The sequence below is a fragment of the Sturnus vulgaris genome, chromosome 2, assembly GCF_052056855.1.
Source record: "Sturnus vulgaris isolate bStuVul1 chromosome 2, bStuVul1.hap1, whole genome shotgun sequence".
NCBI lineage: Eukaryota > Metazoa > Chordata > Aves > Passeriformes > Sturnidae > Sturnus > Sturnus vulgaris.
Window position 1 is genome coordinate 87,563,361 of NC_142244.1, and position 27,590 is coordinate 87,590,950.

General features: G+C 39.3%; 1 protein-coding gene and 1 long non-coding RNA gene across 2 annotated transcripts in view; one reads left to right on the forward strand and one right to left on the reverse strand.

Annotated features, from left to right (window-relative positions):
* GABRB3 (gamma-aminobutyric acid type A receptor subunit beta3) overlaps positions 1 to 7,198 on the forward strand; it is a 115,415-nt gene extending 108,217 nt beyond the window's left edge. Inside the window, exon 9 of the mRNA XM_014892578.2 lies at positions 3,260 to 7,198. Coding sequence (XP_014748064.1) covers positions 3,260 to 3,610 — 351 coding nt within the window. The 3' untranslated portion in view covers positions 3,611 to 7,198. The remainder of the gene's footprint in view (positions 1 to 3,259) is intronic.
* The window catches only part of LOC148224882 (uncharacterized), a 66,205-nt gene that overhangs the window by 8,361 nt on the left and 30,254 nt on the right, over positions 1 to 27,590 (reverse strand). Inside the window, exon 2 of the long non-coding RNA XR_015801612.1 lies at positions 17,567 to 17,623. This is a non-coding gene — a long non-coding RNA (uncharacterized LOC148224882). The remainder of the gene's footprint in view (positions 1 to 17,566; positions 17,624 to 27,590) is intronic.

Sequence of the window (27,590 nt, forward strand, 5' to 3'; positions counted from 1 at the left end):
TGTTGAGAGAGCTTGTGTACCTTTGTCAAAATAATTTGAATCATTGCTTCAATGATTCCAAAGTCATGTTATGTGCAAATACTTTTTAACATGCTGCATGCATTAAGTATTCATACTTTAAGACATCACCTGAAGATTGTCACAAAGTATTCGCATATAGTGCTGTAATGTTGTTGAGAGTTTAGGTGGTTTATTCAAAACCTCTGAATGAATCAATTTTAGAGAAAAAATGTCAAGAGTATCTGTGGACCAGAGGCTGATTTAGCTTTTGCAGACCCTTTCTTCTCTCCATCTGCTCCTTCCTCATATTTGACATGCAAGTCTGTTGCTCCATTAGCAAAGAGATGAATTTCAAAAGTATGTTTCCAAATATGTTTCATTTGACATTTTGAGAAAAATGTATACTGTCATACAGCTTCATAGGACATACTGGTATCTTCAGAAAAAGAAGTTACACAAAAGTTGCAACTTTCTTGACTGCCTTTCTGGTTTGATTTCTAGATGCAGTGACAAACAGTGAAAAGTTGGCACATCAAAGGCAGAAGCCGTGTTAGGGTGGCATATGAGGTTGGCAGATAAGGTGAAGAAGGCTATGCCATGTAAGGAAATAATAGGAATAAAATTAATTCCTTGATCAGGAGAAGCCTGAATGCATAGGTGCACCCTCCACTGTACAGCTGACAGCTCACATCAGGCTCAGTGTAGAAGGACAAAGTACCAAGGATGGGCTGATGTCTATGTCTATGTAGGCAGCAGACAGATCAGGAGAGATCAGGAAGATCTGAGGGAAAGAGGAGTTGAAATCTGTGGTGGTGGTGGAAGGAAAAGGAGTAAAGACCTGCAAGGAGATGGCAGGGCTCTAGGGGTGAAGCCCCCCAAAATGGTCTCTGCTATGACATTTTTAGTGAGCTGAAGGACATTTCTCAAAGCCTAGGAGATGGGAAAGATGGCATTTGGTGCCATGGGGATCTGGATCAGAGATTTAGTTTTAACCTTCAAAATTGCATTAAAAAATATCCTGATCATATTGGTACTCTTTGTGGAAAAAAAAAGAATAGAATAAACGGAATCAGTTCTTTTCAGAGACCACCATAAGTAATGATGATATCCATGACTGTATTTTACACTTGTGTTTATTCTCTGATTACAGAGACTGCTCCACAGCATGAACTCCTTTCTTCAAACCTCAAGATCTTACTTTTGTACCCAAAGGATTTCTTCCATGGAGAAAATAAATTCTTCTTAATCACCACTGAGGCTTCTCCATACCATTATTTTTATTCTTGTTGTTTATTTTTATTTATAGGCACTCATCAGCATAATGTGCCATTGCCTACAGCAGCAGGATTTATTAGATACCTTAGGATTTTTTTCTTATTTGCCTGTATATCATTCATAGCATTTTATATTCCTTTTTCCATTTGCTAGCATCTTGGCAAAGCATTACTGATATACTATCATAATTGTCCTCCCTGAGAAGAGATAAGCTGAAGCATCAATAATTGATGAAAGAAATATCCATTTCACAAAATTTTAATAAGAATGAAAAAAGTTAAATGCATATGGACAGACATAGCTGCACATACTTTTACTCCATCACACAGAGCTTGCTAAAGACATGGTATCAGATGACTGTGCAAACTTCAGAAGGCTGTGACAATAGTCAGTTTTTACAACCACTGTTAAAATGATGCTTCTAGAATGAGATGTTCAACTGCTACACAGTTCACACAGCTAGATCATGTGGCAGGTTAGAAAAAAGCATTAATTGTGTGATGAATTATGGATGAATAAATTGCATATGTAAAATTGAAGTTATCCTGTATTCCATGATTCACTCTCTATTTCTGAGATATAGAACTAAATTCTTTTGAACAGAGTCACACGTGTGCCAGCACAGGGCATTTTTTTTTTATCTTCAGCCTTCATTTTCCTTGCCCCAAAACTGGCAGAAAATTTGGAGCTGATACTTGCATTACCTGTATTGTCTGCACAACCTTAAGTGTGTAGGGCCTGAGGCATGGGGGTTGTGCTGCCCCACCAATGAAAATACCAAGTACTGACTCAGACACTATTGCTTGGAACTTCTCCTCAGTGCCACTCATGGAAGCTCTTAAGGTTTCTGGACTGAAGGAGCCCTACTCTGTACTGTTCCTCTTTTGCCACTCAGGAGGACTGGAGAGTCTGGCCCAGATCTTAAGACTCCAGATGATCAGAACTTTTTTCTTTATTACTGAAAATGGCATCACACTTCTCTGTACTTGGAAATTTATGTGGTGTTCTGATGATTTTTGTATGGAAGTTCGCTGTCATATGGCTGACCAGGGACCTGTTTTGTTCCTGTCAGGGTGATGCCTAGTCCTTGACTGAGTATGGGTTACTGCCAACACAAACATTGACCTTCCTGTAGTTGCAGTTGCTATTAAATTAAGCAAACTAGTATTAATACTAAACCAAAATATCCACAAAGAAATTGCTGTCAAGTTTCTGTCAACACGACTTTGACTTTGTTAGAATGATAAATATTCTTTATGCTAAACACTGGTCACTGTGTCTGGAATAGGACAGTGAAAGGGAAGAGTCCTTCCTATTTCCTCAATTCAGCTGCATTTTTCCTATGCCTTAAGTTCATTGGTTTTAAGATCAATCACTCAGACAGAAAATCCCTGCAGTTAAAAACAGCCATGATTGGAAAACTCTGCAAATGACTTTGGAAGGAAAACTTCAGGAGATAAGTTGTAAATAATCTCTGTGATTGTAAAATGCAGAGTTCAACACATCAAAACCGTTCTTACGATTTTAGCAAACTTCACAGGCACTGTTTTTACCTTATTTTAGATCCCAGGGAAAAAAAAAAAAAAGCTAGCCAGTTTAATTTAATTTCCTACTGTAGGAGATAGAGGACCCGTCCCTTCTTATCTCCCTCCATTTCCAGCAATTCAGAGGTTTCACTGAACTACACCATCCTTTAAAATGTAGTTGTTTCAGAGGGAGAAGAAAATGGTGGAATTTGCCAAGTACCATTTTGTACTGGATGTTTGGTAGTATGATGATAATCCTGTTTGTAAAAGTATTTAAGTACTTGACTAATTTTAGGCAGCTGAATAGTACAATTTCTTTTTTAAGATTATCACATGCTTAAAAATAATTACATTATTTTTTTTAGATATGTATGGGTTTGGAGATTTACATACACCCACATTCTGCTCATCGATGTCAAGTCTTCAGAAAGAATTTATGTTTCTGTTTTTCCCTCTAGATGGACACCCATGGAAACATTCTGCTAACATCGCTTGAAATTCACAACGAAGTGGCAAGCAACGAGGTCACCACCAGCGTTACAGAAGCCCGAAATTCAACTATATCCTTTGACAACTCAGGAATCCAGTACAGAAAACAGAGCTCACATCGTGAAAGCCTCGGAAGGCGCTCGTCAGAAAGAACAGGCACCCATAGCAAGAGGGGCCATTTACGAAGAAGGTCTTCACAATTGAAAATAAAAATCCCCGATCTAACAGATGTGAATGCCATCGACAGATGGTCAAGAATGGTGTTTCCATTCACATTTTCTCTTTTCAACTTAATTTACTGGCTATACTATGTTAACTGAGTGACTTAGTTTTTTTAAAGGACTTCAACTATAACAAGTGAAGTACTACTTGCCTGCAGAGTTTATATATATATTTATATATATATATTTATATATAAAAAAATATATATATGAACTTTTACTATGTAGACCATACTCATGTATGTGTGAATACATGTAGCAAAGAACTGTGTGTACTTTAAAGCACATCTTGCAAAGCAAAAGTATATGTATGCACACACACATGAACACATTCATTCTGAGGTTATGGACACTTTAACATAGAATGCACTTCAGAGGAACTTTTTAAATTGAAAGGCAGGTGTCATCAAAGCAGCAGGCCTTGAGAAAATAAGTGTTGTATATTATCACTACAAAACTTTGATTGTCATAGAAATTTTTGAACAGCTGTAATCATGTATAAAGTCAGTATTTAGTAACATCCTTTGTAAATGCTGCCATACACACTAATCATAAAGCAGTAGAGTTACACTGGTAAGTTTAAAATAAGTTATTTATATTGCAGATCCATCAGCTACCATTTCATTAAGCCAAAATTATTTTTCTTTGCTAAAATTTCTGAGGTTTATATATGTCATAATACATCTTTTCCCAAGTCTGGATGAGCATAGTTTTTAATGATCTCTTGCTTTCTCTTCTGCAGTAAGCAAGCTGATCATGGGAGTGTTGTAGGTCTTTGGAGACATATACAGGTTTATAATATTTCAAACAAGCATCTTAAGTGTCCATCAACAGTGACATGAATCTTTTGTAAGTACTGTAAATGTACAGCACATTTTCCTTCCCTTGGACTGGTTCCAGCTGCCATGTCATTTTGAAAGAGAACAGCACATTTTTAGTATAATTTAGCTGAGAATTCAACTACTGTCAATGTGTTCTACATCTGCTGTAGATTTGAAGATTGTTATTCCAGTGAAAGCATAGAAGATGTCTCAGGTTATTTGTTACTTCAACATGAAATCACCTAGCTGTAGCCTTTTTTAAACATACATTCATATTATTTAACATTCTTATAACATTGTATGTTAATGTAAAATATATTTGCATAATATGCATATATTTTCTCAATATTTTTCTTTCCTGTGCTTGCTATTGTGACCGCATGTTATGTCATATTTTTGTTTCTGTGATGTTATAACTTTTTATTCTCTAGAGTCGAGCAAATAGAGCACTTCCAATACTTTGATTCAGTAATGGACCATTTTCATATTTTATTTATATACTGAAAGTGTACACCTACACTTACCAAGGTAGTGTGCTGCCATCACACATCACAAGAGTATGTTTTGTTTCAGCATTAACTGTGTTCTAACATACCCTTCATGCAAATGTGACCATTTTGGGTTTGATCCCAGTTCGTTCCCTCACTGGGATTCCAACTTTTTTCAGTCTAGTAGATTGTAGTCATCAAGGTATGCCAATATCAGATCTGTAAACCTAATTTGTTATTTATCAGAACTAAATATTTCTAAAGAAAAGAAGATATATTTTTTGTAAAGTGTTTCTATCATGTACATTCTCAAATAACAAATACAGTAGCATAAATAGATCTAAAAAAAACCAGAATTCAGGCTTAGCTCTGACAGTTCTCTGCATGTGAAATTCCTGTGGATATCAATGGGATTTTTTGACAGAGAGCTTTGGATGCTAGTTGGAGACTTCTATGGGCAAAAATATGTGTGGACATGCATTTAGCAAAACCACCAAATACGAATGAAAGTGAAAAGGCCACCTTGGCTCTGTAATGATCACCCCCTGTTCTCGCTGGTACTCGATTTACCTGTGAGTAGAGCACTGGCACTTGGGTTGCCGCCGTGTACGGCACATTACTGTTCCCACCCCTGTCTGCAGCTGAACTGTGAAACTTTGCTCTGGACTGAGATTCCAGCGCAGGTGAGCCTGGTTTGCAGAGGTGTCTCGGTTCTGTGCTCGGGGCTGCTCCTGAAGCTGGGCACAGTGGCCTTGCAGTGTGGCTGCAGTGCCATTCCCAGCCAGGAATGTTCGCCGGAACCCGGCTGCTGCCCTGGGCACCATCAGCGCTGCAGTCCCGCTGCATCCTTGGCTGTGGTGCAAAGTGGCTGGAGCTGCCATTTAAGCACTGTATCTGCAAACAACTACACAGCCTCAGAGGAACCCGTACAGCTGGAGCAGAGAAACTTGGTGTTTAAAAGCTCCTCAGTATTAAGTCCCATTGGTAAACCGCAATGTATTGTGAGCGCTCTAATATCTCTTCAAACTGTGTAGGGATTACAGAGCACATTGTCATCTTTATAATCAAAGTAACTAACAATTAACACCCTCCCAAAGTGCATATTAGATAGAATTGTTGAAAACCTCTCCTAAGTTTTTATCTTAATAGCAAAATATGTTTAAACAAAACTATGATTTTAATAAAAATTATGAATGGTAGTCTTTGCTTTAGAAAAAATTCCCCACTGAAGTTATCTCCAAGCGAGTCTTCCTGTAAGTGCCCTAAAGAACTACCCTAAGAAGTCGGATTTGAGAATGGTCCTGCCCTCATGATTTAACCACAGCATTCTTTTCTTCAAGCCCCACCTCCTAGAAATCACATGGCCAGGCAGAAACCGTCAATAAGAAGCGACTTTTTAGTTGTGATAGAAATGTGTTTTCCAAATCCCACTGAAATCAGTTCTTCAGTGGCTTCAACCAGAATTTCCAAGAAGGCAGAAAATTATTCTCTGTCCAGAGTAAAGAGGCAATGTGGATTTTTCAGGGCCCTGCATGTGCAAGAGGACTGAGTGTCTGAGGACTCTCTCCCTCTCTTACTCTTTGCACTACTGGAGGGCAGCATTTTACTGCAGCCCCCTTCAGGGAACTGTGCTCCTCATCTTGCTTGTCCTTGCAAAAAGGAGGCAGCTGCACGTTTGAGCTTTTTCAAATGATTTCACATTCATTGGTTTAGTCACAAACAGCTTTAACCTTGGACAGATCCAAGTCTTGCTTTGACTTGAAAAAAGCCAGGAAAATCTCACTTAAGGTTAGCACTTCATTTTACACTAACATTTTTTGTGCCTTTTTTTGCCAATTCTGTTCCTGCAGTCCCAGCACGACTTCTTACACACAAAACCAAACACATACAACCATGTGTTAAGAACAGTGTTTGCCTTGACCTCCCATTTTCTGGCTCTTGACCTTGTGCACTAGCTGCAGTATATTATTTTAACCATAGATTGCTTTAAGACTAAAAATGGTAATTTCAATTAAATCACACCAGAGTAATGTATTTCATAGCTAATTAACTCCTTTGTAACTCACTACTATAAATAACATTTACACGTAATCTGTTTGTAAAAGGCATTAAAAAAAGGAAAACCAGAACTATCTTCTGTTATAGCTGAAAAAGTCAATAAACAGTAGAAATATTATGGTGGTTTAACTCTTAAGTTGATTTCATCCCATTGTAAAGATAAACTAAAACCCAGTCCTTTTTGCTTAAGGCACAGCTATGTATTTTTGGTATTCTTCTGCAGTGAAAAAAAAAAGAATAGTAAAATGGAATGATGAAGAGATGCTTTATGAAAATATTGATGAATGAATATTAATTTATTAAAAAGGATTTAAAAATTATTTGTGTTTTTTTTTTTTCTGGGGAAGGAGGGAGCATGATTAACCAAATCTGTTTAGCCAGATTTAATCTTAAATATCACGTAAGGATTAGTTTTACACATTTTACAGAAAAAGACCAAATATGGAAGCATTTTCTCAACAACACATATATAGCAGGAGAGATTCCGAAGCATTGAACAACTATATTTCCTAGTGCTTTATATAGTAGATCAAGGAAGAGGGGAAAACTACATCCACTGACTTAGCAAGATTCTTAATAGCAAACCAGTCTGTCTTCAAGCTGTGGCATTGCCACTTAAGAGTAAAAAGTTTGTTCTGTACTTTGTATGAAAAGGCCTGCTTCTACCCAGGACACAAAAGAGTTTTTTAATATCAAAACAAGACAATGCTTATTTATATGTTTCAGTAATCAAGTACTATGTTCATTAATTTTTTTTATTGTTAAATATTAGTAAGTTGTTTTAGAGGAGTCAGGATACAGAGAATTTTGTGAAAGGGGGTTTTAAAGACACCTTGATGTTAGTGCTACAGCCCCTTCCCCCAAAGCAAAAAAATACCTTGAAAATTTGGAAAGTAGGAACAAGCTGTCATATGCTTGCTTAAATCTCATAGTAGCTAACGATACATCTCACAATTTTTAAAAATAGATAAAATATTCAGCACCATAGCTGTAAGGCTCCCTCTTATTTCAGCATGTTTATGCTCACTTTCAGCAATGCTTCCCCAGTTGTAAGTAACATCTGTGATCTATTTTTTCTAGTCCAGCCTGCATTGTAGAAGGAGAGATTAACCTTGTAGCAAGCTTAGTTTTGTGATTGGGAATATTTGCTAAGAGATTCATTTCTTTGTGTATTTTGGAGACAATATATGGATAAATACTATTTAATTGCTTAAGTACTACTCATTATATCAAAGGAGTTCAGGTTCTAGTAGATGATGGGTTCTTTTCTCCAAATAGTTATGGTCCTGTTAGTATCAAGACTATTTCCACAGATGTTGGTTTTATAGTCACAACTGTCACAACAGCAAGTGCCACCTGCTAAAAGAGGTACAGCAGTAGCTGAAAACTGAACTAAAACAGTGGGAATCTCAAGGAATCTGAACTGGTTTAGAACAAAGAAATCTCTCATAAGTGCCTTCAAACTCTCCAAATACAGGGTATGAGCTTTGCAAGAATTATTTCAGATTGTGGTTGTTTAATTTATGTGGTTCTTATGGCTTGTGAGAGCTGACTGGTGGACTCTGACATACACATTCAGAAAATCAAACCTTTTGACAGTTTACCCCGCATACAGCATCACTAATACTTGAAAACTAAAGCTATGTGGATAGAATGTGTAATAGTACAAAAAGAAAAACAATTGCACCTAAAATCAGCCAAAGTTTAAATCACTGATTAACTGAACTTAAGGTAATGCTTAAGCAAGCACAATATTTGTTTGGACAATGTCCCTTACATTCGCAACATTCACTGTGGTATGTCTTTGTCCCAGCCCTGCAGCCTAATTTAGGTTAGCAAGTTTTCTTCTCCCTGGTAACAAGAGAAAACCCAGAAAGTGGCCCCTGGGCTGGCATAGCTCCAGCAAGGCAAAGGGAGAGCACCCCGATGGGTTTTCTCTACACTGAGCTCTCCAAAAAGACTGATCCCAGCTCTGAATCCCTCCTTGGAGGCACTGATCATTCCTTTAACTCCAGAGGGAGCCTTAGGCTAACTCTGAATCATCCCCCAGCTTACCACCAGCAGTCGGGTTGTTTCAGCTGTTGCTGCTTCTGCTGCAAAAACTTGGAGATAAAGTAGCTGTTACCCCAGCTAACAGAAGGTACACTGGCAAACAGCATGTGGACTCAGGGCTAAGATACATCATGGTAATCTTTAGGTTATTCATTCTAATATTGTATTTAAATATATTTCATTTATGTTCTGGCCTTCAAGAGTTAGCACATTTGTCTCCAGATGCTGGTGCTTTTTATATGAAAGTACTTGGGACAGAGCATGGGCAGTTTTTCTAAACACTTTAAATCTGCCCAGCAGTACTATCCTGGGCATTTCCTCCATCCCTCATCCACATCACAGGTCAGAGTTTGCCTTGACCTGCACTGGGCTAACACCCACCTACCAAGAGCCCAAACCTGCAGGCGTGTGCTGCCAGTGCTGACTGGCTCAGCTGTACCATTAAATCTTCCACTTGTTAGAAAGCCTCTCACAGATTAGATGCTATAATTAGTCTAACAAGGAGCTGCTGCTTCACACCTCCTCCTAAAATGCCATCAATGTCACTAGGGACCCTGTTTTTTCATCCTTTGGAAACTACTAGAAAAAGAGGAGTTTGCAAGATGTCAGACAATTAAGAACCTCTCTCTGTTCACCCAGGTTCACATTTTGCTTCAAGTTATACATTTAATCTACAGGAACAGAAGTCATTTGGTACAAAATTTCCTGTCCAGGGCTACTCTTAAGAGTTTGCAGTCCAAAACACAAACAATGTAGGTAAATGCTGAAGTATTTTAAATTTCTAGCAAAAATCTTTACATCTTTTTTTTTTTCCACTGGAGATATTTAATGTGAAAGGCACAAACAACTTCAGGAGCAGGAATCAGCACACAGTAAATCTCTCTATGCAAGCTGGCTGAGAGCTAGGCTGGAGTCAGGCACGTGTAATCCTCTTGCTTTCCAGGGTCTTGCTTCTTGGCTGAGCAGCTGGAGAGTTTTGGTGGAAATTCCAGCTCAGCTGAGAATGATCCTAGAACATGACTCAGAGCACTCTTTGAGCAACTGCCTCTGATGTAAAGAGCTGACAAAAGCACTACATCCAACTGCATCTTAGATGGAAGGGAGTCTCCTGTCATGAAAAGGCTTGGATGCCAGGCATGTCTCTGTGAGTGCCTTCAAGTCATGGATTCTCCCTACACTCTGTATTTCTTGCCACTGCTCCTGGATAGTTGCACACTGGATGTGCTGCCCTGCCCTGCAGAACTGTACAATTCTGCCACAGCAGAGGACACATGGACTGAATTCACTCCATCTCACATGACACATTTATCTGAGGTATCCAGTTAGTCCTTCCATCATTGTAGACCCTATTTTGAAGAAACGAAAACACATACTATCATCCTGGCTATTTAAAGCACAAATTTGGAGTTCCAAGCCAACTTTTTTAGCTTCATTTCTTTGACTAGCTGCAAAACCATCTACAAAGAAAGATTTGAGCAGAGGAAACTTGTGCACAGAAGTGCTGTTGCATGCTGCTCTGCAGCTGGAGTTGCTGTGCTTGAATTTTGCATGTGATGGGGAGCATGAGAGAGAAATAATGCCCGGGAAATAGAAATAATTCCTATGCTTGCCTATATTTATAATGTTTTGGATGAAACTGTTTCAGTGCAGATGACAAAAGACAGCCTGTCTTGTGATTGATCCCTTATCATGACCAACAGTGCCCTGCTCACCTCCCTTTGTTATCAGTGAGAGCTGAGTGTGGGTTTATAGCTTGGGCTGAAAACTCAGAACTACATTGGCTAGTGGAAAATTACTTCTGATTGTTTGTGACTTGGAAAACTGTGACATGACTTAATTTGCAAATGGGAACAATTTCAAGACCCATTTTCCCATGAACTTAACAGTCCTGACTCTGCCTTATTCTAAGCTGGAGGCTACTGCATCATTAATTAATTTTTGAATTACTATTTCTTTTTCCATTTTTTAATGTGAAGCGTAGAGGTTTTTTTGTTGGTTTCTCTAAAAATGCAATGCCCATTTGCAGAAGGAAAGTAATTAATTGGTGTTATAAATGTATATACAACTGCACATAGTGCAAGGTATTAGAAGTGAAACACTAAAGGATACTCATTACCTTCAAGTGCTGCCTGGGCATTATTTAATGTACTGCTGACAGTTCTATTTGAAGAATATGCTTATTTTATAACAACACTGATTAGATATTCTATAGGAGAAGTTAATATAACACGCTTCTGTGTATCTCATTTGCTTTGACAAGGTAGTTTTTGGTGAAGCCAATGCTGGAACAATTTCCTAATGACCTCACTGATGTTAAATTTCTCTTGATCATGATTTCTTGCAGACCTGTAACATCCTGAATGCAGATGACAGTTTTGACATTCACAAAGATGTAGGTTTAATTATCATCTTGATTACTTGAGCTGGAAAGCCAGATGCCTAAATATCATGAAAGGTCGAGTAGAACAAATCCTGATAGTCGGTATCTTTCAGTTTTAGAAATGTTGCTTGGGTTGGAAGGTGACTTAGAGAATAACAGCAAGTAATTCCTTTGCCTAATTCTCTTCCTGCGCAAAGGAACAATGGTTTAACAATGTTTAAACAAGGATTTGGTCCTAAAAACGAGGGAATTTGAGCTGAAATACCAAAGACATGTAAATCACCTCAAAAAAAAAAAAAAATAATAAGAGAACAGAAAGGAGACACTAAGATATATAAAGACCTGATAGTTTTTCCCAGTGTCCCATGACAGGTAACACATTATTGTTGAGAGACTCACATAAAGCACAGCAAGCCACCTCTTTAATAGCAGAGAATTTGTCAATATCCATTGCCTTTATGTGCATGATTTATACATCTATTTTCTAAGGCAATTCGAGAGTTGTAAAATCACACCATTATTTGGTACACAGGTCCTCATGGATTCTGGTTTATCAAGTGTTAGGCAAAGAGGGGGAAAAGCATCTGCTAATCACTCATTAGCTAGAATAGATTCAAGCAAATTACTGCTATTATGAGTTCTGATCCAAAGCCCATTATAGCTGAAAGAAAAGCTCTCAGAGGTTTCAACAGGCTTTTCATACTACCTGAAATTAATATTAACCAGACTGCCAGAAAAATTACATCTTAATTGACTATGTGAAGATCAAGATACAAAAATTGCCAGACTATAAGACGTCTATAGGAAAGATCAAAATACAGTAGTGGACTGAAACCAGGAATTGCAATAGACACAAGGGATAGGAACTTTTGTGATTTTAGTTTAATCAAGTACTTTGTTGCTGTTGAGGTGAAAAACAATCAGGTTGAGTTTTTGTTTGTCTGTGGTTGTCCACAAAACCCAGGCTTGCCCCTTAGCAGCAAAATGCTAAACTAAACGAAAAAGCCCTCCACACCACCACCAAGAAATGGAAGCAGACCACATCTGGCAGGTCAGAAAACTCTCCCCATCTCCAGATAGCTGGCATCCGACTGCAACAGATAGGTATTCCAATTATTAATAAAAATGTCGATACAATATTTTAAATTTTATTGATGTTTTATCAGGCATATTACATGCTTTGTTGGAAAGGAAACGTTATTGAGACCTGCCTGTGTTGAACCATGTTGAATTTATGGGACAGTTCTGATTTAGTAAGTGAAGAACTTCTGGCCAGAACTTTCTTATATGCAAAACTAAAAACATTGCCTGACTTTCATGCTGCTTCCTGCCCACTGACACCAGTCCAGCAGTCTCAGGGTGAGTTACTACAGGTTTAAAGGACAGAGAAATCATAACAACCAAAAGGAAGGAGAACCTTCAAGGAGGGGCTGCCTTCAATACTGACAATAATTTAGCAACTTTGGAAGAATTTCTGTCTAATATTTCTTTAGTTGCCTCATTTGGAGTTCAGTGCTGGCTGGCATGTCAAAGGATTTTGAAAAGCATACTTTGTAGCTTCAGCTGTAGTAAGGAAATGTGTTGGTAATTTCTGAAGCACTGTCTTCACCGATATGCATTCTTTTCCATTGAAAAGTGGTTGTAAAACATGAAGGTAAGAGCTTCAGGGGACTGGCTGGGTGAAGGTCTGACAGCCAACTGTGGAAATTCTCAGTACATCAGTCTTATTGATAGACTGCTAGCTGACGAAAAGGCTGCAGCAAATCCTCCATTCATTTCCATGTTCATTGGCTTTTCCCAACGACCTGAACATTAGGAGCATCCTTCCTTGTCCTGCAGTCCTGTCACTGATTCTTCTCCATCCTGTGATCAGGCACTACTTTTAAATCCCAGAGACTGCCCCAGTGGCACCAAATGAGAGGACAGTGCACACTCTTGCTGCTCAGATGGGTAGAAAGCTCTCCAGGCTGAAAGTATTTATGGCTAATTTTCCTCCTTTTGCTCTTTTGCCAAAATTGCCCTCTAGCTCAAATAGCCCTTCTCCATCTGGCATTTACTCTTGATATATTTCTTGAGAGAAATCACATCCTTCTCAACCTTACTTTTGCTAAGCTGAAACACATTCAGCTATTTTAGGTCACATTGTGTGCTTTTCTCCCCTGACCACCATCTTAGTCTTTCTCTCACCTCTCAGAAAAAAAAATGTAATAACCCTCTTTATGGATCATAAATGACAAAATTATTATATACTGTTCCTACTGTTTTCATTCCTCCTTATCATGTCCTCTCTTGTGTCATTTCAACACACTCTCCCAACAACAATCATCAGTCTCTTCCCCTATCCAGTCCTTACCTTGTCATTTACTTTTATTCATCTTTTGTGTCTATAATTCACGTTTCCCTGTTGTGTAATTCACTTTTCCACTTTCTTTCTGAGGTAAGCAATGGCTGTTTTCCAAGATGCCACATTTCCTCCACGAGGTCTTGGGGCTCAGACCTAACACACCTCTGTTACAACATCAGCATTAATGCTGACAGGAAGAGACTTTAAACTTTGGATTATCTTGAGGTTTAAAACTGATGCCATTGTCCATATGTGAAGCCAGGTGCTCAGGACAGGACTGTGTCAAACTTCAGCACCAAGTTGGCACTTTTGCCAGCTCAGCTAAGTATAAAAAATGCTTACAAATGTCACCCTTAATGAACAGCAGGGAAAACCATTGGCAATGGCAACAACCAGCCAAAGTGCAGAGCAGTGCACTGCACACCTAACAAATTGCTGGTGTATTTGGCTGCCCAGTGTGTGTCATGCTCCACTTCATGGGAGGATATGTACTCAGCTCCAGGGGAGCTGATGGATGGCCATCCCTAGAAACCTTTATCTCCCTTTCATCTGGATAATGATGGAGCTGATGGGATGCCATATCACCCTGTGTGCCAGGGAAAGCCTCTCTGTAGCTCTGGGGATGCTCTACAGCTCATCCTAAAAGCCTGAGAAGATGCTCTGTAAAGAGTCATATGCAATATCAAGAGCAATTTGTGGAATTAAAAACATATCTTGTTTGAATGCCAGTTCTTTTAGGTTTACCATTCATACTGTATCAAGCATGAAAACAACCTTGAAGAGGCAATTGTTGAGTGCTATGCTAAAATTTGTTTTCATCAGAGCTGTTATTGGAGGATAAGAGGATTATTTACGTGCCTTTTTTTTTTTTCACATAACAGAGTACTTGTCACAGCTGCAGTTGTGGGCTTTTTAAAATCTAATTGCAGACTTGAAATGCAAATGACTGTAAAATTTCACAGACATATTTTAAAAATACAGATTTTAACATACTACTTTTTGTTGCCTGTGAGTGGCATTTTTTTGTTGGCTGGGGGTATTTATTTTGAAACTTCCCAGGCAGTCAAAATGCCAAGCTTACACTATAGAGATGTATCCTTGTAGTGCCAAATACAAATGCATGTAATGTTAGGGACGTATTTTGCATGTACTGAAGAACAAGTACTTTACAGACAAGCATTCACTCTGCAATCTTAATTCCTATCACTGTGTATTAATTGATGCAGTATATTGCAAGTCCTTATCTGCATGATTTTTTTCCTGCAGTATTTACATGCCAGGGTGGGCCAAAATTTCAACAATTGTCTGGCTAAAATATCTAAATATAAGCTGTCAGGGGGATACTTGGATGCTCAAAATCCTCAATCAGAGGTAAGCAAATGTAAATTTGCTCTCAGGAGCAGTGGTCTGTGACAGTGGGGTCAGGTGTGGGTGTGCAGTTTGGACCAGGCAGCTTCTCCATGGGCCCTGCAGCTGTTGGCTCGGATGCAGTGATGCTGGTGGTTCCTACCTTTCTATTTTTAGGGATCTTGGCCTTTAGTATTTGTACTAGAGTATAGCTGTGTACTCACTAAAAAAAACCAGGATGAATCCCAGTTGTTGGAATAAATTCCTTTCACTGAGAACAAAACTAAGTAGTTATTAACATAACATGCCAGTAGGAGCCTTGCCAGCATTGACTGAGACCTCCAGGCAATAATGCTGTGCAAATAGCATTAGATTGCAACTAAAAGCTTGAAACTGAGGAACAGAAGAGTTTCAGAGCAGGTGTGTAGTGAGCAGGAAACTAATATAAGAGGCAGACATAAGAAAGATCTCTAACACAGAAAGTTCTGGCTTCTCTGAAAAAACACCCCGAAAATTGAGCTGGTATGTCACTGCCACAATTTCTTTATGTACATCCATAAAATCATAAAATTATAAAATTATTAAGGTTGTAAAAGACTCCAAGATCATCAAGTGCAACCATTACCCTAATTCTGCCAGGTCCACCACTAAATCTTATCCCTAAGCACCACATCTACAAATTTTTTAATACTTCCAGGGACAATGACCACTTCCCTGGGCCGTCCAGTCCAAGGTCTGCCCACTCTTTCAGGGAAGAAACTTTTCCTAATATCTTGTCTAAACCTCCCCTTAATGCAACTTGAGGCCGCTTCCTTTTTGTCCTCTTGCTTGCTGCTTGCAAGAAGAGGCCAACCCCCAACTTGCTACAAGATTCTTTCAGGTGGTTGTAGAGTGATAAGGTCTCACCTGAGCCTCCTTTTCTCCAGGCTAGACAGCTGCTCCTTGTAAGATTTGTGCTTCAAATCCTTCACCAACTCTGTTGCACTCCCTGGATATACTCAAGCACCTCAATGTCCTTGAACTGGGGGGCCCAGAACTGCACACAGGATTTGAGGTGTGGCCTCACCAGCGCTGAGTACAGGGGGCCAATCCCTGCCCTGGTTCCTGCTGGCCGCACTGTTGCTGATACAGGCCAGGATGCCATTGGCCTTCTTGGCCACCTGGGCACTGCTGGCTCAGGTTTAAGTCCTGTGAACCAGCACTCACAGGTCCTTTCTGCTGGATATGTTTCCAGCCACTCTCTGCATGACTCCCTGGGGCTGTTGTGACCCAAGTGCAGGAGTGTTACTTTGCCTTGTTGAGCCTCACACCATTGGCCTCAGCTCATTGATCCAGCCTGTCCAGAGCTCTCTGCAGAGCCTTCCTGCCCTCCAGCAAATTAACACTCCCACCCAACATGGAGTTATCTGTAAAGTGACTGAGGGTGCCCTCGATCTCCTCATCCAGATCATGGATAAAGATATTAAACATCACAGTGGCCCCATCACTGAGCCCTGGTGAACCTCACTAGCAACCAGCCACCAGCTGGATGTAACTCCATTCACCAACACTCTCTGGGCCCATCCATCCAGCCAATTTTTTACTCAGTGAAGTGTGCACCTCTCCAAGCCATCCACATCTAGGGTACCTGAGGGACTAACTAATTTCCAGAGTTTTTTCTCCAAAAATCAATTTACTGATGTCTGTCTCAGGTTGGAATATACAGTAACAGGCACCTAAAATTGCTTGCTACAATCATCAAAGGAAAATCAGAAATCATTGGTAACAAATGTAAACTCAAGGTGGATCAAGCTACAGTCTTGCTATAGGCAGGTTATCATGGATAACTCAAAATTTCTGTTCGTCCTGATGATGGGAGCTGCAGAGGCTTTTTGGGGGGATTTTGCTCAGTAGATTCTTTAATGTACATCAGTGCTTAGTCAGTGGATATAGGTAATTTTAAAGATATGTTTAGGACTCCTAAGGATTTAGCAGAAATCTGGTATCTGATATTTGTACAGGCATCACATACCGGGAGGAATGCTCAAAGGGAATTCCTGAGAGACACCTGCACTGAGCTGCCTGTAATTTTTTCACCAACTGGAAACAGCATGAGCTTAACTGAAAGTAGGAAAACCGTGATTCCACAGCTCTTCATAGAGTGCAGCAAATCCTTCTGAGGCAAAGCTTATGAGCTTGACCTGGCTTCCTTGTAGCTCTGAGATGAAAATTTCTAATGCTGTACATCTCTGGGCTGTGCCAGCACACAGCTTGGTTCTGCACTAGTTCAGACATATCTCCACAAAGCTCCATTGCATCATGTAAACTCACCCTTTGTGTCCCTCCTGTTACTCTCTGAATGGTGCAAATGTACAACATAATCAGTTGCATGGAGGCAGAAGTATAAATAACAATAAGTGATTAGGAGAACATTGCAATTAATCGCAAGAATGCAGGCTCAGTGAACTCTTGTTGCCATTTTTAATGAACAATACATTATAATTAGAGACACCCAAGGGAATTGTAAACCCTTGCCAGTGCAGAGATGTCAACTACAATAGTACCTTATCAAGAGCTTGCACTCACCGTTTCTTAGGTTGTTTGAGATTTCTTCATGAGCCATGTGCTGTGTGTCAGTGGTGGCTAGAAAAAATAAAAGAAAAGAAAGTGAAAAAAGAAAGAAAATTAGATCCAAAGTCTTCTTTTATATTTCTTTAGAACTTCATGTTGTCCCATAAAGTCTTCAAGAACTGTGAAAGTAATGCAGAAGGAATCCCTCTGTGACATGCAAATTACAGATGTCTCATTGGAGGAATATCAAACAGAACACCAGCAAGAGAAATTTATTTCCCTGTAAAATGACTAATCTGATACAGACATACCAAAGTTTACAGTAGGGGATATCAGAATGCACAATTCTGCACACCCAGCTTGGACGAAAAGCAGTTTCAGCACAATTCATCTCTGTGTGATGGAGTCTGATACGCACAAAAGAAGACATTAGTTATGTCAACTTCGATGATTCTTCATGTGATTAATTTATGTGACCTATATACAAGGTTAACAGGTTTTCCCTCAGATGTTTCCTGTTTTCATTAATTTGATAAGCTACCCATTCTGTATACCATCCATCAATGTATAGTTTTTCAGACAATTTATTCTTCTGTGAATAATTTCCCCCAATAATTTGCTTGTCCATGGACTATCCAGTAAATTATATTTTACTTCATGTACAGGTATTTTAAAACATAGAAACTTGCTGTTATTTTTCCAAATGTGCTTTAGGATGGATTTAATATATTATTCACACACAGATTTTTCCTTTAGAATTTCCAGATTTCTCCGGGTTCCTAGTTCCTTTTAGGAACTCTGGCACAGTCAAAATGGGTTTACAAAGGGAAAGTCTTCTTTAATTAATTTGATAAAGTCACCTGTCTTGTGGAAGAAGGAATGGCAGTGAATGTAGTTTTCTGGATTTTAGGAAGGCTTTTGACTTTGTTTCTCACAGCATTTGTCTGGACATTACTAATGTGCTTTAGATTTTGGTCAGCCCTCAATTGATCAGGCAGTTGGAATAAATTATCTGTGTAAGTCCCTTCCTACAGAAATAGTGCATTTTAACAATATATATGCTATTATGCTACATTGCTATAGTATTTGTATACTTATTTACCATGTACATAAAATAAAAATATAATTGTGTATCTCTTGTTTCACAAATTTATATATGTACCTTTCTAAGTTCTTATTACTAAACTTTAGATAACTAGGACAAAGTTACCAAACTTGATTCCCTAGATTCATGTGTTTGTTTTCAAGCTACAACACCTTGGATGGCATTTCTTGCAGACTTTCAATAATATTTAAAAGACATCCTGACATTTTGAAGAGCAGGGATGCAAAGCTACCTCTGGAGTTTCCATGAGATAGCTGGTGATTTGATTTATTTAGTCAGACAATATCTATAAGTCTCATTCATATACACTAGTGTTCAGAGGAAGGAGAAAATTGCTGAGAGCCTGAAGTAAGAGCCTGACAGCATGCTTAAGTGCTTTTTCCCCCTTGGAGATTACAACTTGCATGAAATGTGACACAAAATACTCTAAGCTAGGAGAGAAATTCAAGACGGCTGGAGAATAAAAAACCAACACTTTCAAGGTCCTTCCTGAATATTTATCTTGTTTGGGATGTATCTGAGATCATCCTTAGGGTCAAAGATTCCTAAGCATCTAATTCAAAAAGTTAAGCATGGTTAAGTGCTTTATTCCTCAGAGGTTCCCTTTCTTCAATTATGTATCTGAGAAGAGCCATCAGGCATCACCCAAAGCGTTTTGTAAGCAGATGTAAGCAATAGGAGCAACACAGTGGTGAGCTTTTGTCTGGGACTGAAAGGAAAATGTCATATTTGCACACAGCACTGCTTGAGAAGCATGATAGAGATGACCACCTATCATTAATCATCTTCTCTGAATTTTAAGAACTTCATGCACATTCATTTTCAATTTTATGAACAGCCCAAACTGTTTTTAAGCAGTAGGGTTACCAAGCTCCTACTTTTACCTGTTGGCATCCAGAAATACTCCAACTTGTGATTAGAGAGAAAACAAATCCAAAAGAGAGAAAGGAGGAAAATGGGACGTGCTATAGAAAGAAAAGTTGGATACAAGTGGTCCTTTTGGTCGCAGGTAGTCATCATGACTATCCACAAGGTGTCAGGAGGCATTGCCAGGCTATACTGACCTCAAGAGAGGTTTTGGAATGAGCTCCCAATGCAGATACAGGTCATGCTAATGAAGTGGAGTCAGTAGCAGGGTGACTGAATGGATGATGAATAACAGCATTTTTTGCAGAACAATGAACATGTTGCTTAAAATTGTTGCCACCATTCCACTTTCCGATAAATTTTGGACTCCTAAATACTCACTTTAGATCAAAGGGGAAAGAAAACATTTGATACTACTGAGGCAAAACAGCATTTTTTTTGTGATTTCCAGTTAACGCATTTTTTTACTAAGGCATTCAACAGAATTTTCCCTCTGTGTATGTCTCCTTCCCTTTTGCACACATGCACTTATATAATCTAACAATTATAAACATCACAACAAATGGAAGATCCCAACAATACCTAGGGAATGGTACAATCTGTGCCCACCCAGCTGAAGTGAGTGTTGCTATTGTTGTTTTCTGTCCCCAAAGTGCTCTTGGTCTGTGGTGGCCCTCGGGAGGAAACATGCAAATATATACAGACCCTTAGGACAAAGACAAAAAAATGACCATATGGCTACATTTTGTAACTAGATACTAAAATTGCTGGTTTAGAAAATCACTAGTTTCCACAGCTCCTGCATGGTTGCAGAGCAGTGTGTGACAGCATTAGGAAGCAATGTTCAAAGACTTTTTCACTGAGGAAATACTGTCTCCATGTAAGCACAGACCTACTGACTTTATTATGCTTGTTGTTGATTTATACCCTTGTAGCTCAATGAAAAGTTAGACTTAGTGGGGCAAGAACTTGGTAGTAAAAAATGAAAACAGTGAACAAAAAAAACTGGATGACAAATCACAGAGGGGAACAAAATGTTCATGATGTAAGAGAAACATCTGTTGTCCAGGTTATCCTTAAAGTACAGATGGTCTGAGCTTCCTCTTCATCTGAATTTGAAAAATTACAGAAAAAAAATTTATTCCAATGCAAACATAGCACTGTGGATGCATTGTGCCCTTTTCCCAATTGTGTTATGCCTTTGTTACACTGTTCAAAAGAAAGCAATAATTATTTTTTGGGGATGAGAGTGATCAGACTGATCATTTGATGCCCTAATTCGCAATGACATCAAAGGAAACTCTCTACTGGGGTAGTGTGGAAGTTGGGCTATTGATGATGCAAGTCTCAATGAAGAGCACTTGTGCTTTTAGTAACTTGTCTCACTGGAATAAATAATTTAATTTCACAGCAAAGCCTGTGCCCAAATGAGAGGCTGCACAAGTTGTCCCTCACAAGGATCTTCTGCTCTCTGAGGAGAGAGGCTTTGTAATGGTGGATGCCAACCATCTCCACCTTTCATTTTCATGCTATTGCTGTTATTGTCAGGGAGGAAGGTTATTTATTTATTTTTTTTTATGCTCTTCAACAGTTCGGAGAATAAATACTCGACTGCAACAGGTTAACCAAGATTTGTAAAACCTAACGTGCCCCTTCTCAGTTCATATGCACCATCTCACCAAAGTGTCTCAGTCTGAGTCCGAGGGAAGGAATCACCTGTCTGCCCTCATTGACTCACAGAGGAGCTTAAGTGAACATCTTAGAGAAGATGGCTAACTTGTAGCTGAAAATGTGAGCACCTCACCTTCCTCACATCCCAGTGTGCTTGGCACAGATTGGGAAAATGGCTGATAAACAGACTGGCTCTGCCTCATCTAGAGCCACAAGAATCTTCCTATAAATAGATTTCCAGAAGTTTACTAAAAATGGATTTCTACTTAAATCATAGAATCAACAGGTAATACATTTTCTCTGAGATCAAAAGAGAGGCTGAACGTGTGCTTGTGTGCTCCTCGTCTAACTCAGCTGGAGGAGATACACAGGTTCCCCCTGGGACTCGGGATATTTTCTAACCAAAATACTTGTCAAGATACTCCTCTGATATGTGCTACTCTCCTTGGAAAAACGAGGGGAGGGTTCAACCAGGGACTGTATTTATATTGTGACTCTGTTAAGGTGCTCATGCTATTTTCCTAGGCACTGTACCTCATCTTCAGAGGTAGACTTCCTCTCAAAGAACAACTTAAAGCAATTTAGTGACTCTCCTCCTTTCTTTTCACCCTCTGGAAATTCCTTATATACTCTGTTTTCTTCATAGAAATCTAGGCTTCAGACTCGGACACCTGATGGTAGCAATTTCTGTATCTGAAGGTCACTTCAGGAACCCACTGATTAAGGATGATCTATAAGTTTCATAAATACACTTCAATCCCATCTCTATCTAGAGAATCTGTGCCTGCAGTCATAGATGGAAATCCAGTAATTATTTATCTAATAACTTGTGAGGCCATAAAGGCTAGAATATATCTTCCAGCAGAGGAGACAAAAGCTTTTCTTGAATAAAAGCAATTGCAAGATTTGACTCTGTGCAATATTAAAAACGTAAATAAGCCATCTGTTTTCCTTTCATGGAGAGTGATTTTGTGTGTGCTATGCAGTCATTAATGATGCATACTGGAAGAGTTTTCTATATTTATTTGAAGTGAAGCTAGCACTGTGCCTAATGGAACACCAATTATGGTTCCTAGAAGTCAAAATGCTGTGGAAATAGCAAAATGAGTTACCTAGCTAAAAAAAAAAAAGTTACCACATTAATGCATTCCCAATATAGAGAAACACAGACAGCAGGATGCAAAAGCCAGATATTTTGAGAAAATTTTCTATGGCCTCTCTCTTCATAGGTCTGTTTTAGCACAGGTACACAGATGCCATTCACATATATTCTATCCAAACCAGTAAGCAGAGTTCCATTTATAGTTTACTTGAGGAAGTTGATTAAACAATGTGTTGTTACACCTATCTACATGAGCTTACTTACATGCTAGCAAAACTCTGTATATAGATAGACTTTGTAGAGGTTGAATTCAGACATGTGAAAGACTGAGCTATAAACACCCAGCCAAAGCAAAATCTATAAACTCTTTAAAGGGCATTAGTGCTCCAAAGTTCTACAGTAAAAATAGATGACATTATGCAGTTCAGTATATACTGCCTCTCATTAACTCCAGCACTGGCTTACATGATACTCGTGAAGCTAAAATAACACTACTATCATTGCCAAAAAAAGCACTCATGAGCTGGGAAAACTCAAATTTTGCTTGCATAATCAAATTTAACACCTCTCCTCTACTGTGTGTGCCATATGAGAGCATTGTTACATGTTCTGACACTACTTTTCAGTATGACACTGGCAGCATTTAGTATATGTGTCATCAAAGACTGATTCACTCCTGATTCTGACACTGCTTGTCTTTGAAATCATTACGTCTGCAAACAGCATTATTTCATTTTTTTTTTTGCAGTGGTTTAGCATGATGACTTCATAGTTTACAAAATAATAATAAAAAAACCCCAAAACAGAAACAAACAAAACCAAACCACAAACAGAAGAGAAACTCAAGGCTCCTTTATTCACTATCCTTTTTGACACAAGTTTGTGACCCTTCAGCAACAGAGGTGCCATGTCCCCACCTGGTGTGGCCCTTACCAGACCCAGTAAGTCACACACACTGCTGAAACATTCATTTCACAGCTGAATGTTGGCAACTGAATAAGACCAATGCTCAGAGTTTGGGGATATAATTCTCCATGTCCTCCCATGTGTCAGCCCAAAATCGAAAACTATCAATTATGTTTTTGCCTCACGCATGCTCTCTACACACTGACCTCTTAATCTTTACCTCCTCATCTTTACCTCCTCTTCCTCATCTCTATCTCCTATTCCCCATCCTTACAGACAACACTGTTCATTCAGCAACCAAATCACTGATCTGGTCTCCATTTTTGTAAGCTCCATATCCCCCTTCCCACCTCCTTATCCTAAGAAACACTGTCTCCTGCTCTGGGCAGTCACCCTTCTCTACCCCAGACCTTCTTCCCAGTTCTGGGAACTCCTAGGTTCTCAGCCTTCTTATCAGTCTTAATATCCCTGACCAACTTTAACTGAGTTCATATATGCACCTGGAGGGCTCTAAGGCTTGTGCATTCTGGAGAAAGTTTAAGAAAACTGGAGTGTAAAATTTTTCTTCATAAACAAACTTACAGATTGTGTGATAAGTCATGAGAGTTCCATGAGAGCATGGAATACTATACATTGCTGAAGGCCCTTGAAAGTTTCCGATACTCAGTAAAACAGACCAAACTGTAGAGTTTTGTGAGCTAACACACTCCCTCTGCCACAGAGAAAATATTTCACCTTGCAGAAGTGGCAGCAGGATCTTCCCCCATACCTCACTTGCCCCTTGGACTGAGTTCTGGAGAGCATGTAACCATCCAGCTGAGGCGAAGAAGATGAAGAAGAAGATGAAGAGCAAGAACAAAACGAAGAATAAGAACAAGAAGAAGAACAAGAACAAGAAGAACAACTAGAACAAGAAGAAAAACAAGAACAAGAAGAACAAGAAGGAGGAGGAGGAGGAGGAGGAAAGATGTACAATAACTCTAGAAGACTCAGTATGATGTGAGGAAGAGCTCACAACTGATTTCTTGTTTCTAGTGGCATTTGCAAAGCCTAAGCAGAGTCTGTTGCATCACCATTCATCCCAATGGTGAAGACCTAGGCTCTTGTGTTTTTGAAGCAGATGAAGTCTTACAAAATAGAGTTATAACTCCTTAATCTGTTGCTTATTTCTTCATTTCTGAGGAAGAAAATGGTTTCCAGGTTAATTTATCATAACGGTGAAAGAAAAAAACAATGGAAGATAATAACAGAGAATAATTTCCCCTAATTTCAGAAGGTGCTGTGGACTAAATGAAACATGTTTCATGAAATTCCCTTGCTTCTTTCTTTAAAAAATCTGTTCTGAGGCCCTAGTAATGCACACCTGTTGAATTACTGCTTTGTCATTGGTGGCGTTGAGAGCAGGAATTGGAAACAGGAGAACTGGAATTTGAAATAAGAGAGGCAAAGAGTGGCTAAGTGAGGCTGACACCAGAAGTGGTTCAGAGAAGAGCTGAGCCATATGATCACAACTCCTGGTGCTAACTGGTAAGCCAGGAAGAAATAGAAGCCCAAAAATGGGCATAGCTTCTTTTATTTGCCTCAAAATTTTGGAAGAATGAAAAAACAATATCTTTGAGACATAAGGAGAGACAGGTTTCAAATTTCAGGGAAGGCAGGGTATGTGTTCAGGACTAAACTAACTACAGGCAAACTCCTTGAATGAGTCCTGAGACTGAATAGAGAGAGGCAGCAAGGGAGGTGGTATCTTTCACCACTGATAGATGAGATGGAAGCTATCCTTAGGTTTTTAACCTCTTTAACTGTAACAGTTGGAGGCTAGCTCTTTTTCTTGAATATACCCTCAGATTTTTCGAAGAAAAATACAATCTCCTCCTTAAACTGGAGAAATAAACTTGGCATATATATCCAAGTTGAGTCATTTTGTCTAGAAGCTGTTTCTTGTGAATGGTGCAACACTGAACTTCATATTTATCTCAGTTCTCCAATGTGGCTGTGTCCCACTGTCCAGCAACATCATTTATTTGAGAGTACCCAGACATACTGCACTTCTTATTACCAAAAATACCAGAGCAAGGATGGCTTGAAGGTCACATTAAAACTGAATGAATATACTGGAGACTGCCACCTCGGGCTGTCACTCTCTGTCCCAAGAAGGAGTAGTGTGCTACAGGCAGAACAGGTTGGGGGGCCTCGTGGGGAAGGCACAGAGGAGAAACCTGGATTCCTGAGTGTGTGTCACTCTGGCTGTGATGTGCAGCACTTTGGAATTTAGTTTTGTCTTTTTCTCAGATATTTGCATTCTCCTCATACATGATAGAGCTTTTCTTCTTCTCTTTCTTTCTTTCTTTCTTTCTCTCTCTCTCTCTCTCTCTTTCAGTCATTTCTGCTCTGAGTCACAAGAGTAGCCTTCAACTCCTGTAAATTTGATATATGGATTCAATTCAAGATTTTCCAAAGACTTTGAAGAAATTAATGCTTAAATCCTATAGATGTGGCATAAGCTTAATGCATCTCCTTATTACAGTCTCCCTGCTCCCAACTTGTGGTAGTTGGAAGAGTATATTTCAATATTTTCATCTTCCATTCTACATCTTTCAGTGTGCTTCTACTTTAGCTCAAAATGCTTTTTGTTAATATGAAATACAGCTAATTTTTTTTTTCAAATTGTGATGCACCTCATTTGGTGAAACCTTATCAGCATAACTGTAGATGAGTTTCCACTGAATGCCCAGAAATGGATGATCAATCTAAAGTATCAGACTCAGTCCTCAGCATAAAACACCTGACAGTCCTGGGACCCAGACCATATAATGTGATCTCATCTGAAATCTGATTAATAAGCTTGATGTCCCTATGAGCTGGAGGCTTGCACTTCACTATGACTGGGAGAGGCAGCTAGAAGTGAAGTGAAGCAAAGCAGGGTCTGACCCTGAAGGGCATTATTAAGTATTTTGGTTTGCTTCCATGAACATCAGAATGACAGGATGAAATATTTTAATTAACCTAACTTTTGGCTTTGCAAGCTTGGTCCAAACTTTTCCCCTCTTTTAGAAACAGACTTGCTCTTCATCCATGCTCTTCCACCAGATGTCTCTCCCCTGGCCTTTTCCAGGCTGAAGTAACTTCAGCAAGGATACAAAAATCTACCTTGGCAAACAACTTGCATTGCTAAAAATAATCTCCCCTATGCGCTTAGCAGACGGGAAAAGACTATACAGGATGTGTACATATTGATCCTATCATTCACATGCCAGAAATAATTGCTCCCTCTGAGCATGTTTATAGATCTATACTAACTCCTGGTTTCCTCACAGCATGTCAGGACTGAACAGAATCTTCCATAAATCCATGTGGCTTCTGGAGCATATAGAGAACCCCAGAAGTTGCTGTGGCAGTCATTGGATGATCAGTGCTGACACAAAGCTTCACAAGCAGCTGGAGGTGCAGGAGAGACCCTGTGCATGCATTTCTCTGGGCTCTCACAGGACTGCTGACATGCTAAGCACAGCAGTTTGTTCCAACCAAATTTTCATGTTCTGTACTTTTTTCTTCAGGGAATTGTGAGCCTAACCTCTCTTCCCTCCGTTATGCTCCAGGTTCAACCACAGTTTCCGTGGGGTTTAGAAACACCTGGAAATCTGGAAATTTTTTTTTTTTTTTTTTTTTTTTCAGATTTTCTGAGACTTGTACTCTAGTCTCATCCTGGCCAATTTATACGAAAGGCAAAAGGTCACCCCAGACTCACACGTGGTCTCTCCATTCCCCACATTGGACAAGGACACATTTTTCTGATGTCTCTCACTGTGGCTGACAAGATCAGTCCATGGCTTGTTGCAATTCACTGGTAGTGTTATAGTGCATAAGGAGCCAGCTGCTCTCATCAGTACAATGTGAGGTTACCCAGCAATTATAGCTCTCAAACCTCCTCCATCCCTTCTCCAATATCTTCACAAGTCAGAGCTACCCAAGCCTATTACTGGTGGAAATGTGTAGCAATTAATTTCAAATCCCAGCTCACTCTGGCTATGCCTGCAGAGCTAGAGAAAAGCTGGACAAAGGCTGACTTCTGATACCATAGACAAACAGGAGGTTTATAGCACCCTTACAGGAAACTTGTATTAAAGGCAGATAGTCTGAGGACATCAGAACAGAGTTAGGGCATGAGCTAATAGTTAAACAAACAAAAAACAAAAAAAAATAGAAAATATTATTTTAAATGGATCCCTGCTCCTTGGTTCAAGCACCTGTGACCAAAAGAATCATGCTCTCCAGTGCTGGAAAAACATCTAGTTCTCTTGGGTAATGCAAGACTCTCCTTCTCCCTCTCCCCAAATGCCTAAAGACAGAATAACAAAGCCTCTTTTGAATTAACTGAAAACTTGTCC